The 15331-nt window shown below is 33.2% G+C and overlaps 1 protein-coding gene across 2 annotated transcripts; it reads left to right on the top strand.

Annotated features, from left to right (window-relative positions):
• The first annotated feature begins 9296 nt into the window (after nucleotides 1–9296).
• LOC116118368 (1,4-dihydroxy-2-naphthoyl-CoA synthase, peroxisomal-like) lies at nucleotides 9297–12235 on the top strand. Of its 2 annotated transcripts, XM_031404359.1 has the most exons (9): nucleotides 9297–9594; nucleotides 9704–9826; nucleotides 10229–10330; nucleotides 10636–10674; nucleotides 10902–11000; nucleotides 11156–11203; nucleotides 11432–11527; nucleotides 11670–11792; nucleotides 11921–12235. In XM_031404359.1, exons 1-9 carry the CDS (start codon nucleotides 9337–9339, stop codon nucleotides 12035–12037), a joined length of 1005 nt encoding a protein of 334 aa, XP_031260219.1. In that variant the 5' UTR covers nucleotides 9297–9336; the 3' UTR covers nucleotides 12038–12235. The 2 variants fall into 2 exon arrangements, with proteins under 2 accessions (XP_031260219.1, XP_031260224.1); XM_031404364.1 differs by lacking the exon at nucleotides 11670–11792.
• The last annotated feature ends 3096 nt before the right edge of the window (nucleotides 12236–15331 follow it).

Raw genomic sequence — 15331 nt, 5'->3', positions numbered from 1 at the left:
AGTGTATACTTAGTTCTAGTTTGCAGAATTTTCTTCTTCTTTTATTAGGATATCGTGTGAGTGAAGCTATACTATATAAGATGCTTGTGAGATATATAATTTACAGGTTCGGAGTAAATAAATCTCATTTCAAATGTCAGTATCTGTATCACTTATCTTCAATCAGAATGCAACAATTTCTGTTACATGTTCACATTTGGAAAAAACGAGGGGATGAAGATTGAAGTTAACCTGCAGTATATAAACACACTCATCTATATATATATATATATATATAACTGAAAACCCATATGTGTTGAGCGACACATGGCACATATTGGAAGCTCTAGAATTATTCCATTTTGACATATTTGACAAGTCAATCAAATATGGACGTCATTCATCACATGGACTCCGTCCATATTATATGGACGGGGGTCCATATACACGGGACTGGCGGCCCATTAAAGGACGCCGTCCATAATTAAATAAAATAAAAAAAATTTATAAACATTAGGGACGGCCGTTCATCCGTTATGGATGGCCGTCCCTTTATTTTGGACGGACTCGCGAAAAAGGGACGCCCGTCCTTAATCAAAATATGAAAATAAAAAAAAAATAAAAAAAATTTGGGGACGGATTTTGGACGGCCGTCCTACGTTTGGACTGACGTCCATTTCTTAAAAAAAAAAAAAAAAAAAAAAAAAAAAAAAAATTCTAAACCTGTTCTTCTTCGTCTTCATTCCCCATCTCCTCTCTTTTTCTTCTGTCTTCATTCCCCATCTCCTCTCTTCTTCTTGTCCACTTTACGCTTCCAGCAGATAATCCATAACATGGAAGCAATCATCAACATTAACTACAGATTATATAGGCACACTCTGTCAATATCCTATATCAGTTCTTTGTGAAAGAAGAACAGAACCTAGAAAGATCCAGTCTCTATCCACAACTTCTTTATCCAAACTCTCAACTTCTCGAAAGTCTTTAACAAGGAGCGTTCATGGGGGTTTAGTGCTAGTATCTGCAGTTCTTGGTACTGGTTTAGCTAAAGCTTTAACATATGAAGAAGCACTACAGTAGTCAACAAGTTCCTCCACATCCGATGTTGATGTAAGTGGGATTCTTGATAGCGTTATCAGTTTTGGAACTGATAATCCTGCAATTATAGCTGGTGGCGTTACCATTTTGGCAGTTCCATTGATTTTGTCTCTGGTTCTAAATAAGCCTAAACCATGGGGTGTTGAGTCTGCAAAAACTACTTATGCAAAGATAGGTGAAGATGGGAGTGCCCAGTTGCTGGATATAAGACCTCCACCGGAGTTTAGGCGAGTGGGTAGTCCTGATGTCCGAGGTTTGGGTAAGAAGCTTGTATCAATTGTTTACAAAGGTGAAGATAAGCCAGGGTTCTTGAAGAAGCTGTCTTTGAAGTTCAAGGCCCCAGAAAATACTACATTGTTCATCCTAGACAAGTAAGTGGACGGTATTTATCTCCTTAAATTTTGAATAATGCATGCTCCAATGATTGAGTAGTACTTCACATATGATTTCATTACACGTAAACTGGTACAAAAACATACAAATTCAAAATAAATTAAATAGATTAAAACAGACAATGAGACAATCAAATAATAATGGCAAAACCGTTTGTATAAAGATTGCAAATTTTGTAGTTGACAGAGTGTGCCTATATAATCTGCAGTTAATGTTGATGATTGCTTCCATGTTATGGATTATCTGCTGGAAGCGTAAAGTGGACAAGAAGAAGAGAGGAGATGGGGAATGAAGACAGAAGAAAAAGAGAGGAGATAGGGAATGAAGATGAAGAAGAAGAGGTTTAGAATTTTTTTTTTTTAAAAGTATGGACGCCCGTCCAAACGTAAGGGATGGCCGTCCAAAATTTTTGGAAGGCTGTCCCCAAAGATTTTTTTTTTTTTTTTTTTTCATATTTTGATTAAGGACGGGCATCCCTTATTTGCGGGAGCCCGTCCAAAATAAAGGGACGGCCGTCCATAACGGATGAACGGTCGTCCCTAATGTTTATAAATTTTTTTTACTGTATTTTAATTATGGACGGGCGTCCTTTAAATAGGGACGCCCGTCTATATAATATGGACGGGAGTCCATGTGAGTGAACGGTCGTCCATATTTGATGGACGGCCGTTCACTAGAAAAAAATTGATAAAAAAATCGAGTCATGTGTACACGTAGGCCGGTACACATTTTCGGTGTAAATTTTTCGATGTCCGTAGCTTTGTTGATATATATATATATATAAAACTGAAAACCCATATGGGTTGATCGACACGTGGCACATATAGGAAGCTCTAGAATTATTCCATTTTGACACATTTGACAAGTCAATCAAATTGTTCTATCTTGACACGTTGGGTTGGTATTTATTGCTCTATCTATAATTATTAATTAATTAAAAAATAGAATCTATATTAATAATTAGATTATATTTTTTAATTAATTAATAATTAATAAGAATAATAATAATAATACATGTGCATTGCATTAGCATTCTAAAAGTCTAATCATAATGACACATTGGATTTGTGATTGACAAGTGATTGAATTTTATTGGTGATGATGTAGACAATATTAATTACTGCATTAGTATTCCAAAGTCTAAATAAATAGACAAAAATATTGGATTACATAAGTGCATTGTATTGGTTGTACTAATAATTAATAATAATGTTAATTATATAGGTGCATTGCATTGATAGTAAAAGTATACCTGTTTATTAATAATTATATAGGTGCATTGTATTGACATTGCAAACATTTTTTCATATTCAATTCGTATTTAATTGTGTTGGCATTCGAAAGGTCTAAATAAGGGATTATAAAATAGGCTTTAGTTGTGTATTATCGTAATATATTAGTTGGTGTCAACAGTACGTCTGGTCTTTTGTTAATTGCTTATAGGTCATGTTAGTTTGTGTCAATAATACGAATGTTCTTCATGATTTTGTTAATCGATGATTTTTATTTATTTATGTTTTTGTTATTATTTATAGGTCATGAATTGGCATAGAATAAAGGAAGGATGTCTAATTGACATTGTCAAATGAGTTGTTATTTTGATTCTTTCTTCTGACTATAAGTATATAATCTAACTATTTTTTAATACAAAATTGTAAGTATATCTCCTAACTATTTTAACAATTATTATTTGGTTGAATTATTGTTTTTGTTCGGTCAATCTATTTGAATGATTGTTTTTGTGTTAGTCCTGTCGAACAGTAAGTGTATTCCTTAACAATTTTAATATGAAGATTAATTAACTTTTGTTGATTTCGTTTTCAGGTAACAGTTGTTATACGAATGAATAATTGTTCCTTAACAATCTTAACATAAAGATTGATTAAATTTTGTTATGTTTGTTTTCAAGGAAATGTTTATGTACTTTACTAAGATTAAATCAAGGATGATCCTATTGTTAGCCGAACTGTAAGTATGTGTCATATCTATATTAGTAAAAACAGTTCATTTGTGTTGAATATGTTTTCTATAAAAACATTCGTGTGCTTTAATTTGTTATATGAATGATTAATTGTTTATGTCCTGCTGATGTGCAAGTATATAAGTTAAATGAATTAATTTTGGCTAATTTTGTTTTTTAATTAATAGGTGTTATTTGAAATAATTTTTATCAGTCATAATATGATAATCCCTTAAATTTGGGTCAAGTAAACCATTCATTTTATCATCACACACATGGTTTCCACTGAACAGCTAGTAGTAAATTGACCGTAACTTGTTCAGTAAAACTCTAATTGATGAAAGGTTTGAATATTTAGAAACTAGACAGATAGGGATTTAATTTGATATATTATACGCTTGATTTGGATAATTGTAACCCCACTGCCGAACCATTCCTTTTATCATCACACATGTTTCGGTTTCCACTGAACAATCAGTAGTAAATTAACCATAAATTGCTCAATAAAACTCCAATTGATGAGAGGTTTGAATATTTAGAAACTAGACAGATAGGTCTTTAATTTGATATATTATATACTTGATTTGGATAAATGTAGCCTCACTTTTGAACCATTTCTTTTATCATCACATAAATTTTAGTTTCCCATGTTTCTCGATTTCCACTAAATAATCAGTAATAAATTGGCCATAACTTACTTAATAAAAGTCCAATTGATGAGCGGTTTGAATCCTTAGAAACCAAAAAGATAGAACTTTAATTTTATATATTATACGATAAATTTGAATAACTATAGATTTATGGTCAAACCATTTATTTTATCATCACACACATAAAACCAATTCAATTTTAGTGATGACAAAGGAAAACAAATATTGATATGCAGTTTAAATTGTATTTGTTTTATCTCTTTTTGTTGATTTTTTTTTATGTTACATATATATATTGAAAACAGGTTATTGCTGAATATAACAAATTTTATTTGTATCGCAAATATCATCTGACATTTGTTGCCGAACCATGTAGCTTTAGTAAACTATTTATAATATGTCGAACAATTATTATTATCCTTAAAGGAAAACAAATTTTGATATGTAGTTTTAATTGTAATTGTTCTATCTCTTTTTGTTGATATATTTTTTTGTTACATACATATATCATGAAAAGAGGTTGTTATTGAATATAACTAATTTCATTTATTTAACAAATATCAACTAATGTTTGATGCTAAACCATGTAGATTTAGTAAACTATTCATTTTATCATTACACACATTTAGGTTTTTACTGAACAATCAGTAGTAAATTGACCATAACATGCTCAATAAAACTCCAATTGATGAGAGATTTGAATATTTAGAAACTAGACGGAAAGAGCTTTAATTTGATATATTATACATTTAATTTGGATAACTGTAGCCCCACTATTGAACAATTCCTTTTATCATCACACATATTTCGGTTTCCACTAAACAGTCAATAGTAAATTGACCATAACTTTCTCAATAAAAATCTAATTGATGAGAGATTTGAATATTTAGAAACTAAACAAATAAGACTTTAATTTGGTATATTATATGCTTAATTTTGATAACTGTAACCCTATTGAAGAACCATTTATTTTATCATCATATACATTTTGATTTCTACTAATAATCAGTAGTAAATTAACCATAACTTGCTCAATAAAAATCCAATTGATGAGAGGCTTGAATTTTTAGAAACTAGACAAACAGGGCTTTAATTTGATATATTATACGCTTAATTTGGATAACTGTAGTCTTACTATCGAACCATTCATTTTATTATCATACATATTTTGGTTTCCCATGTTTCTCGATTTCCATTTAACAATCAGTAGTAAATTAGCCATAACTTTTTCAATAAAAATTCAATTGATGAGCGGTTTGAATATTTGGAAACTAGAAAGATAGGGCTTTAATTTGATATCATATAATGAATTAGAATAACTATATACCTACTTCCGAACCATTCATTTTATCATCACACACATTAAACAAATTTAATTTTGGTGATGACAAAGGAAAACAAATATTGATACGTAGTTTTAATTATATTTGTTCTATCTCTTTTTGTTGATTTTTGGATTGATTTGTGGGTTTTACAATTATCATCTTTCTTTAGGATGCTATCATCAAATGTTTTTTTTTGCTATAGGTGGTGGTCAATTCTAATTGCAGCAAATAGATTTGTATCACAAGACCTTTATCTTCATAGCTTCAATTAAGTTGTCTTCAAATTATGCTATTGGAGTTGTTTATTGCTTTCTATGTGAGTTCTCTTCTCAACATTCTTAATTTTTTTTAATTTCTAAAATAATAATAATCCATTTTCTCTTCTCAACAATCAAAATCAGTTTTTTCCTTTGGCTCTGCAAGTCTCTTGCTTAAAAGTTCACATTTTTCAACAATATGTCTCTTTCTCATTGATTTATAGACTTATCAATAATACCCAATGGGTTATCCTACAAATTTTTTTGCTTTTCTTGACAAAGTTTTAAACTTTGGTTGCGGATTTCAAATGGTGACATATTTGAGAAGAACCATGATGATAAATACTTTGAGTTCAATTTGTGGATATTTTATTTATTGATTTTTTAATTATCAATTCAATATAAAATGAACTTCAATATAGAAAATATATATTTAAAACACCAAAAAACCAATAATAACATTAAAAAAAAAAAAAAAAAAACATACCCTCACAACGCAACTTGAAAATGAATATAAGTTACAGAAATTGTGGAAGGTTAGTATAAATTTTAAGTTTAAATGCTTCATCTTGATAATATTCAGATAATCTTAAATATCATACACGATTCACTACAAGATACTGACATCGAATATTAAAGACATGTCTGTAAAAATAATATCAATTCTATAAGGTGATAATTCTGAAAATATAATTAGATCATATAATATTCAGGTGATCTTTTCAAGTTGGATGAATGATTTAATGACATCTACCTATAATTGATATTAATAATTATACAGGTATAATTATTAATTTTATCTTAACACAACTTTGTATATATATATAATTTATATTTACTTTAAAATTTGTATAATTTAACGATTATTATGTCTTAATCTAATTGGTTTATTTTGTTAAAATAATTTTTTTTTTTATAATTTATTTCAAAAATATTGAATAAAGGATCATGTCTAGTTTTATATAATCCAATTTAAAATACACACCGTCAACAAACAAATATTGAAGTTAACCTGGGCTTCGTTTGGTTGCTAATTGCGAATACTACTTTTAGTATTCCCAAAAAAGTTAAACAGTAAAATACCCAAAAACTCACAATATTATTCAACTTTTTTTAAACCCCCTAAATTTGTTAATTTAATTCAATACCCCTAAATATTTTATAAAAAATTACAAAAACACCCTAATAATCCACATTTACCAGATTCTGGCCACCACTGCTGGAAAATGGCCGGAATTTGGTAGGATGGCGCACTACTGGCTGAATCTGGCCGGTAGTGCGCCGATCTAGCCTTTTCCGGCCAGATCTACGGTGGATCTGATAGGAAAAGGCCAGATCTAAGGCCAAAGATTTAGCCGTTGACAGCCAGATCTTTGGCCGTAACCAGTCGATAACGATGGCCAACAAATGGTTGTCGTTGACCATCAACGACGATCGTTTGTTGGCCTTCGTTGACAAGCAAATACGGCTAGATCTGGCCGTCAATGGCCAGATCTAGCCGTAGATCTGGCTTTTGCCGGCCAGATCCACCGTGGATCTGATCAAAAAAGGCCATATCGGTGCAAGACCGGCAAGATCCAGCCGGTCATGCACCGATACGGCGACTCCGGCCACCCTCCGGCGGTTGAAGGTGTTTGAGGGTGGGTTGGGGGTGTTTTTGTTAACTTTTAATGTTTTATTATAGGGGTGTTTTTGTAAATAAACAAACATAGGGGGTAGTTTATTAATTTGTAAATCCTACGTCGTAATACCCGCCCAATTCAATTTTTTTTTAACTTTTTTCAAAAAACTTTTCCCAAAAACCCAAAATTTTGAACCAAACGAAGCCCTGATGTTTCAAAAATTATTCAAAATATCATGGCCCCATTGGGTTAAGTTTCGTCACAACTTTCGTCATACCATAATATGAAGTGACCTTCTTACCCCTAAGACTTGACTTAGGCTTTCTTTTCCCTTTTTTTTTTTTTCCTCGTTCAACTTCTTAGTTCTTACCCCTCTCCTCTTGCGCCTTTATTGCGTCGCAGCCCTTCGATTGAATGATTTTTGGTAACTAGATGAGGAATGAGAGTGTTGAGGATTTTGAACAGCCAGAAAAGGATTCTGTTGATGGATCTGAACTACCTATCGCCACTCTTTGTGGAGAGGAGAGGAGAGGAGAGTGGCTGCTGCTGAGATCAATTTTTTACCATCATAAATTTCAAAGGTTTTATGGTCAGATTTAAGTGGTAAAGACAAACACACCCTAAGATTGTAATTCAAGTGGTGAGTACTTTACTTTTGTTGATTTTTTGTCTTTATTTTCTTTTTTATCATTGTATTGAGGAGTCTGTTTATTTAAATATTTTTAACTATCCTATTCATACTATTTTCAAAAGTTTGTTTTCCTATTATGAAAATACTATTATATTTTCTTTAACTTTTTTAAACCTCTTAAGTTTATTAATTTAATTAAACACTCCTAGAAAAAAAAAATTAGAAATTGACAAAAACACCCCCAGCACCGACATTTGCCAAATTCCGATCACCACAGCCAAAAGGTGGCTGGAATCTGGTATAATGGTGCACTACCAGCTAGATCTGGCCGGTAGTGCGATGATCTATCATTTTTCTGCCAAATCCTCCGTGGATCTAGTCGAAAAAAGCCAAATCCATGGCCAAAGATCTGGTCGTTGACAGTCAGATTTTTTGCTGTAGTTGGTCGTCAACGTCGGCCAAGATATGGTCGTCGTTGACCATCAATGACGACCAAACATGGCCAAATCTGGGCGTCGCTGTAGATATGGCCTTTTTCTGGTCAGATCCAATGTGGATCTAGCTGGAAAATGCCATCTTGGCGCACGATCGGCCAGATCCAGTCGGTCGTGTGCCAATATGGTGACTCCGGCCACCTTCCAGCGGTGGTGGCCGATTGTCGAAATTTGATGGGTGAGGGGTGTTTTTGTAATTTTTAATGTTTTTATTACATACGTGTTTAGTTATTTAACAAACCTAAGGAGTGTTTTTGTTAATTTTCAAATCTTATTTCATTATTCCCACTCAACTATAAAAATATCAAAAATACTATCCAAAATACAAAAACAAACATACCTAGTAATTGAGAAGCGTGTTGGTGATGTAACCGTGTAAATTCTGATTTTTTTTCTTTTTTCCTTTTCCTTTCAAGGGGTTTTAAATGGGTTCTTTATTTTTAATTGGTATTGAGTGAAAATACAAATATGTCCCTGGTCAGTAACGGTAAATGTAAACGGTGTTAGTTTAAGAGTGGTATTTGACTAATTTTTTAAACATTAAAGTTAACTTATTATACCCAGAACCATCCTTAAAATCAGCATCTATGTGTTAGTTTTCAAAATAAGGGGTGGTTGGTAATTAACCTAGATTTAAATTGGCATCATAACTTGTGTCAAACCGTTGTGTCCAAATTGAGACCGAATCCCCTGCTTCGCCTTATCTTATCCGGTGGCTAAAAAGGCAGGAGATAACAACAATTAAAAAGAAAAATAAAAATAACGATATCTAACTGCCATCTTCAACTTCAGTAATAACTAGAAGCCTTCTTTCTATTTCAAAAGCATACACTTGCATTCAAAGAAGTAAATTAAGCTTTCACATAACGATCTTTGATTAATCTTTAATCACATTCAAGGGAGCTCAACACTTACCTTTCGAATCCAATGGCGCAAGTTTCAGAGAAGGAGCTGAATTCAATGAGAAGGAGAGTGGTTACTGTTGCTAACCATCTTGTTCCAGTTATCTCAAGTTCAAATTGCGAGTCTATTGTCTTAAGTAATGCGTCAATGAATGATAGCTATCACCGGATACATGGTGAAGTGCCAACGCACGACGTCGTTTGGCGAATTGCATTTGATGAGTCCGGCAAGGAATTCACAGACATTATTTATGAGAAAGCTGTCGATGAAGGGATTGCCAAGGTAAGATCGTAGTTAAGTTGTTTGAGAGTTATGGGCTACAAGTATTTCTTAATTAAACTCAAAACTTTTTTTTTTTTTTTTTTACTTATTGTTCTTTTGTGTTTATAAGATTACCATAAATAGGCCGGAGAGAAGAAACGCGTTTCGGCCACAGACAGTTAAGGAGCTTATTCGAGCATTTAATGATGCTAGAGATGATAGTTCGGTTGGAGTGGTTATTCTTACTGGGAAGGTGATGCTTATTGCTTATATATGCTTCTCTTATTCACTGGTTACAAGCCAACTTTTACTTGAAAAATGTTTCTGGCTCTCTGTATATTCACTCACCTGCTATTTGTAAAGCTGTATAGTGATTAGTAAATGTTCAAAGGTCTATTCTCTGTATGCATTAAGAGTACATTCTTTCCCATACAAGCATTTGAAAATCTTGGTTCTTGCATTGTCAAATGGAAAATCCATTTTAGGAATTGATGGTATGCTTTGTATTTTCCAAGTGAAGTTGTGGATATGAATACCAGATATCAATGAAACTGCAACTATGCAAATCCCAGTGTCATATTTCTGGATTTAATGTGTTTTTTGTTTCTATGGAAGCTTATATTGATTCGTCATTATTGAAAAATTGTTGTTGTAGGGAACCAAAGCATTTTGTAGTGGTGGTGACCAGGCTTTGAGAACCACAGATGGTTATGCTGATTATGAAAATTTTGGTCGTCTTAATGTCTTGGATTTGCAGGTATTAAATTTACTCTTATAAAAGTACTGTTGTAAAATGTGATTACATCGACCTCTGAGACCTTGCTCCTAACCAAAAGTTGATGGAAGCTTGCTTGACCTACTTCACAATCCCAATAGGCATCACTCCTGTTTAAAGTGTCATTTAAATGCTAACTCTTGCAATTGTTAACATTTCATCACCACCTTCTAGTCTAGGGTATGATCTCTGTACTGGATGCCTCTGCATCACATATATATCTTTCTCTCTTTCTCCTTTCCTTCCTGGTTAATCATGTTATGTTACTCACCTTTATCATGATGCAGGTACAAATTCGTCGTCTTCCCAAACCAGTAATCGCAATGGTATAGCTTCTAATTTCTACCTACAAATGATCTCACAGACTCTCTGGTATGGATCTGTGTAAATAAAAGTTCTTGGACATTATGGTTAGAATTGAGCTCTATGTGGTTTCAGGATGCATGTATGCTAGTCTACAGTTCCTTTATCATGGGTTTGAGTCTGTTTGACAATCGCCAAATTGTTAATTGTTTGTTCATTTTTACTTTTTATCATAAAAATCCCAAACCAGGTTGCAGGTTATGCTGTTGGTGGAGGGCATGTGCTTCACATGGTTTGTGATCTCACCATTGCAGCGGATAATGCTATTTTTGGCCAAACTGGTCCAAAGGTGCTTCTACCATATCCGCTCATCTCTTGCTTTTAGGGAATTTCGATTTGTTGGCCATAATTAATCAAGCATGGCAAGGTTTACCTGAGATGTCAAGCTAACTGCTGTTTAATTGTATTGCTATTGCAATCAAATTGGTTTTGTGCATATTGAAGGTTGGAAGCTTCGATGCTGGATATGGAAGTTCCATCATGTCTCGTTTGGTAAGTCCTGGTAAATAAACGTGTCTTTGATATTTTATCGGTGCTTGTATCACTTTGCTTTCTATTATGTTGAAAATCCTATAATGTGATTTCTTGACGTTAAGCACTTCGTCTTTGTGTTGTGAGTGGTTGCTTAGTCGAAAATGTACTTCAATATGTGAACTTTCTTGAGCATAATTTATTTAAAGTTCTCAATTTTCTGGGTTTGGACATGATTTTGGTTTACAGGTTGGACCTAAAAAAGCACGTGAAATGTGGTTTTTAGCAAGATTTTACAATGCTGCTGAAGCAGAGAAAATGGGACTTGTCAACACTGTTGTACCGGTGAGTTAATTTGTTATACAATTCGTGCTCTCAACACAATGCTTATCTTCCCTCCCATTCCCCAACTTCTATTCTTTTTCCCTTGGTGATCATTTATTCTACGATTCAGTAGTTAAAGGTACTTGATGGATGAATTTTCCAGCTAGAGAATTTAGAACGCGAAACCATTAAATGGTGTAGAGAGATCCTAAGGAATAGCCCAACTGCTATTAGAGTGCTTAAATCAGCGCTAAATGCAGTTGACGATGGCCATGCTGGACTCCAGGTATCTTTAATTTATTATTCCTTGTCAAAAGAGGTTAGAAAATGTGGAAGAAGAAATTAAGCAGTGACATGCCTTATTTCCCAAGATCTGCAGTCAATTACATTGCTTTTATATCGTATGCATTACAGGCACTCGGAGGAGATGCCACACTCATATTTTATGGCACCGAGGAAGGTAATGAGGGAAAAACTGCATATGTGGATCGCAGGCGCCCAGATTTCTCAAAATTTCCTCGACGACCTTAATATTGAGTTACTTTCTTTTCTTAGTTTATCAACGGCATAGACTTGCTTGGCTGCTGCTTCTGTGGCTTAAATTTATGGTACAAGTACTGGTGGAGAAAAAATTTGAGATAAATATACCTTGAACTGGTAGTTTATTTTTTGGTATATTATGTGCACATTTCAATCTTGTTAGCAATAACATTTTGTCAGTTGTGAGAACAGACCAATAAATTTCTCAATAAATGTTGTTATTTTGTTCTCTCTTCACACAGTTGACAGTTTATTTGCAAAGCAAATCAGTCTGTGATTGCTAAATAAATAATGTCACTATTATTCAAAGAATAATACATGTTGAAAGGGTATACTTTATTTGATGGAATTACATAAATATGCACCCTAAGTTAAGGATATAAAATATTCACAGCGCAGCCTGAGCATACATTACACTCGGGCCCGGGCTTTGGTAGGAAACCTCGGCCCGGGCATAATATATGAAAGTAAAAATATTATAAAACCTTTTATATAAGTTTTATAAAACCCCCTAAAAATAACACTTAGATACCTTTTATCAAGGGGTGAGCGGGTCTAGGTACCCGCACCCACTCCCTTGGAATGGGACCCAGACCCAAACCCAGCATTTCCTAGGATTTAGGATTGATCTGGTCAATTCCGGTTTCTAAATGCTTAGAATCGAAACCTAAACCACAGGTTTCGGTTTTGGGTCCGAGTACCCAACACTGTTATGCAAAATTACAATACATCCCTCATATTCACAAAAAATGACAAATATACCCTATAAAAACTACAAATAACCCCAATTTTTTTACAAAAATTACAAATACACCCCAGGTATCCGAACCTTGGTTCTAGTTCCTGGTTCGGTTCCTGAAGTGGTGGAACTGACCCACACAATTTTATTTTCACCAAATTTGAAACTAGAACCAACACCCTAGGTACTTGTTGGTTCCAGTTCTACCCTAAAAATTTACATACCCCTAGTTAGTAAATTCGCAAATAAAATGCGAATTATACGCCCAATCGTATAATTCGCGTATCATTCACGAATTTCCGTATATTATTATCATATCCATATTATTCTCGAACTATGTGCCTAAGACGTTTTATTTGCTAATTATTCCCATATTTTTACAAACATATTTTTCACCAACTGTCGTATTGTACCCATAAAATTTTCGTACCCTTTTTTTGCCGTACCCGTATTTTTGCCATTTCAATTATGTATTGTGTTATATTATTAGGTCTAATAGTTATTGGTTAATTGAATACTTTGCATTTGAAATACTATATTGATTTTAACCAATTGGTCAATGAAAAGTGTTAAAATCAAGATTGATATTGTCGTATATTTTAAAATGTATTATTGACAATGTACCGTATTAAACCCATATATATTTGTACCGTATTTTTCCTATATCCGAATTTTATAACTGAATTTTTACAAAAGTATTTTTCACCATTTACTATATCATACTCATAAAATTCTCTTACTGTTTTTTTGTCATACCTGTATTTACTAACGAGGCTTTTATCAAGTAAAACTACTATAAGTCTATAACCACCTGATTAATTGCTACAGTCCCACTATTAAGTAAAATTTCGAAAACCCTCACATTATTTAATCTAACCCGAGCCTAAAGCCCGAGCAAGCCCGTGTTTTTCAAACCCAGGCTTTTTCCCCAACTCGGGCTTGCATTTTAAGAAAGGACATAAAACCTAAGCCCAAGGTTTTTACATCCCTAACCTAAGTACTCATTTTTCTAATAGCTATTACAAATTTCTAAAATTAATGAATTTTTAAATAAAATATTTTTATGATTTTAAAAATAATATCTAAGTATAAAAATAATCTCTATAGTTAATACAAAATTAATAAACAAATGTTAGTTTCGTAAATAATTAAAAATTAGGCCAAAAATATTTACGAAAAAATGATTCATAAAAAAATTCAATTAACAGTAATACTACACTCATTAACTTTCTCTTACAAATGCGACATGTCAGTTCGCAATTAGTCAGTTTGCAATAGGTCTTGCCAACCCAAATGTGAACTGTTACATCAACATTTATGAGAAATGTTTGTCAACTTATCTTTGTGCACTTTCAAATTTTAAATTCAGAACAATGAAAGAGTGATTAGTGCGTAGAGGTGGAACAATGGGCCGGGTTAGGCGATCAACCCTAACTTGGCCCGCATTTAAGAGGGTTCAACCCGGACCACCAAGTAGACGGGCCAGGTTGAACCCAACCCGCCAGCAACCCCCGGGCAGGCCAGGTTGAGAAATGGCAACCCGACGACCCGCGGGTTGCTGTTTTGTTTGTCCTTTCTAGAGAAATGACCGCCAACCCGTCGAGTTGACCTGCGGGTTGGCCGAAAAACAAATAAAAAAAAATTATTTTGTTTTTTCCAATTATCCTTTTACCCTTGAAATATAGCTGTTTTATAGCCGTTGGAGGGGTCTTTTTCGTCATTTTCTTTTCCCATTTTTTTTCTATAAATTGGCCCTCAACTCTCATTTTTTCTCACAACTCAAATTCTCTCATTTTCTCTAATCTCTAATATCTCAATTATTCATTTATTCTCTTAATTTCTTTGTTATCAATTTGCTCTTATTTTAATTTTTATTAGTTTTTGTAATTTTCAATTCATATTTCCAATTTTCCAATTTCCATATTCCAATTCTCTTTCTTTAATTTTTTATTTCTTCTACATCAATTTTTTTTTTCAACTACAATGGATAGATATTTCTCTCCCATCAATATCAATGATAAAGAAAACTATTATCCTAGTCCTAGTCCCGCTGATTTTACTAACATAAATGTAGGAGATTCAAATAGTCCCGCAGCTTTCTCAGTCTCAGAATCCGATACACCTCAAAATATGACCCCGATTCATCCCCATACAGCTCTCGGTGGTTCTAGAAGTCATCCTCGTAATCGTCATCCTCGTCCAACTTCATCTCAAGCTGAAGCTGGTTCATCAACTACTGTCGAAAGTGATGACAGACACACATCAGACGTTTGGACACATTTCGATAAGTTTTACGAGGTAGAAAATGGAGTTCAAGTGAAGAAAGCAAGATGCAAATATTGTGGAAATATTTATAAAGTTGATTCAGGTAATGGTACTAGTACTTTAAAAAGGCATGCTAATAAACATATTGATCAACATGGAAATAGAGAAATCAATCAAACTCAAATAACTAATATGGTTACTACTTGGCGTTATAATTCTGATGTATATAAGGAATAATTAGCTTTATATATTACTGCAACTGATCAACCTATTAATATGGC

This window comes from Pistacia vera, unplaced genomic scaffold, assembly GCF_008641045.1.
Source record: "Pistacia vera cultivar Batoury unplaced genomic scaffold, PisVer_v2 Contig124, whole genome shotgun sequence".
Classification (NCBI taxonomy): Eukaryota; Viridiplantae; Streptophyta; class Magnoliopsida; order Sapindales; family Anacardiaceae; genus Pistacia; species Pistacia vera.
The sequence above is the reverse complement of the archived record's forward strand: the minus strand, read 5'-3'. Positions and strand labels throughout refer to the sequence as shown.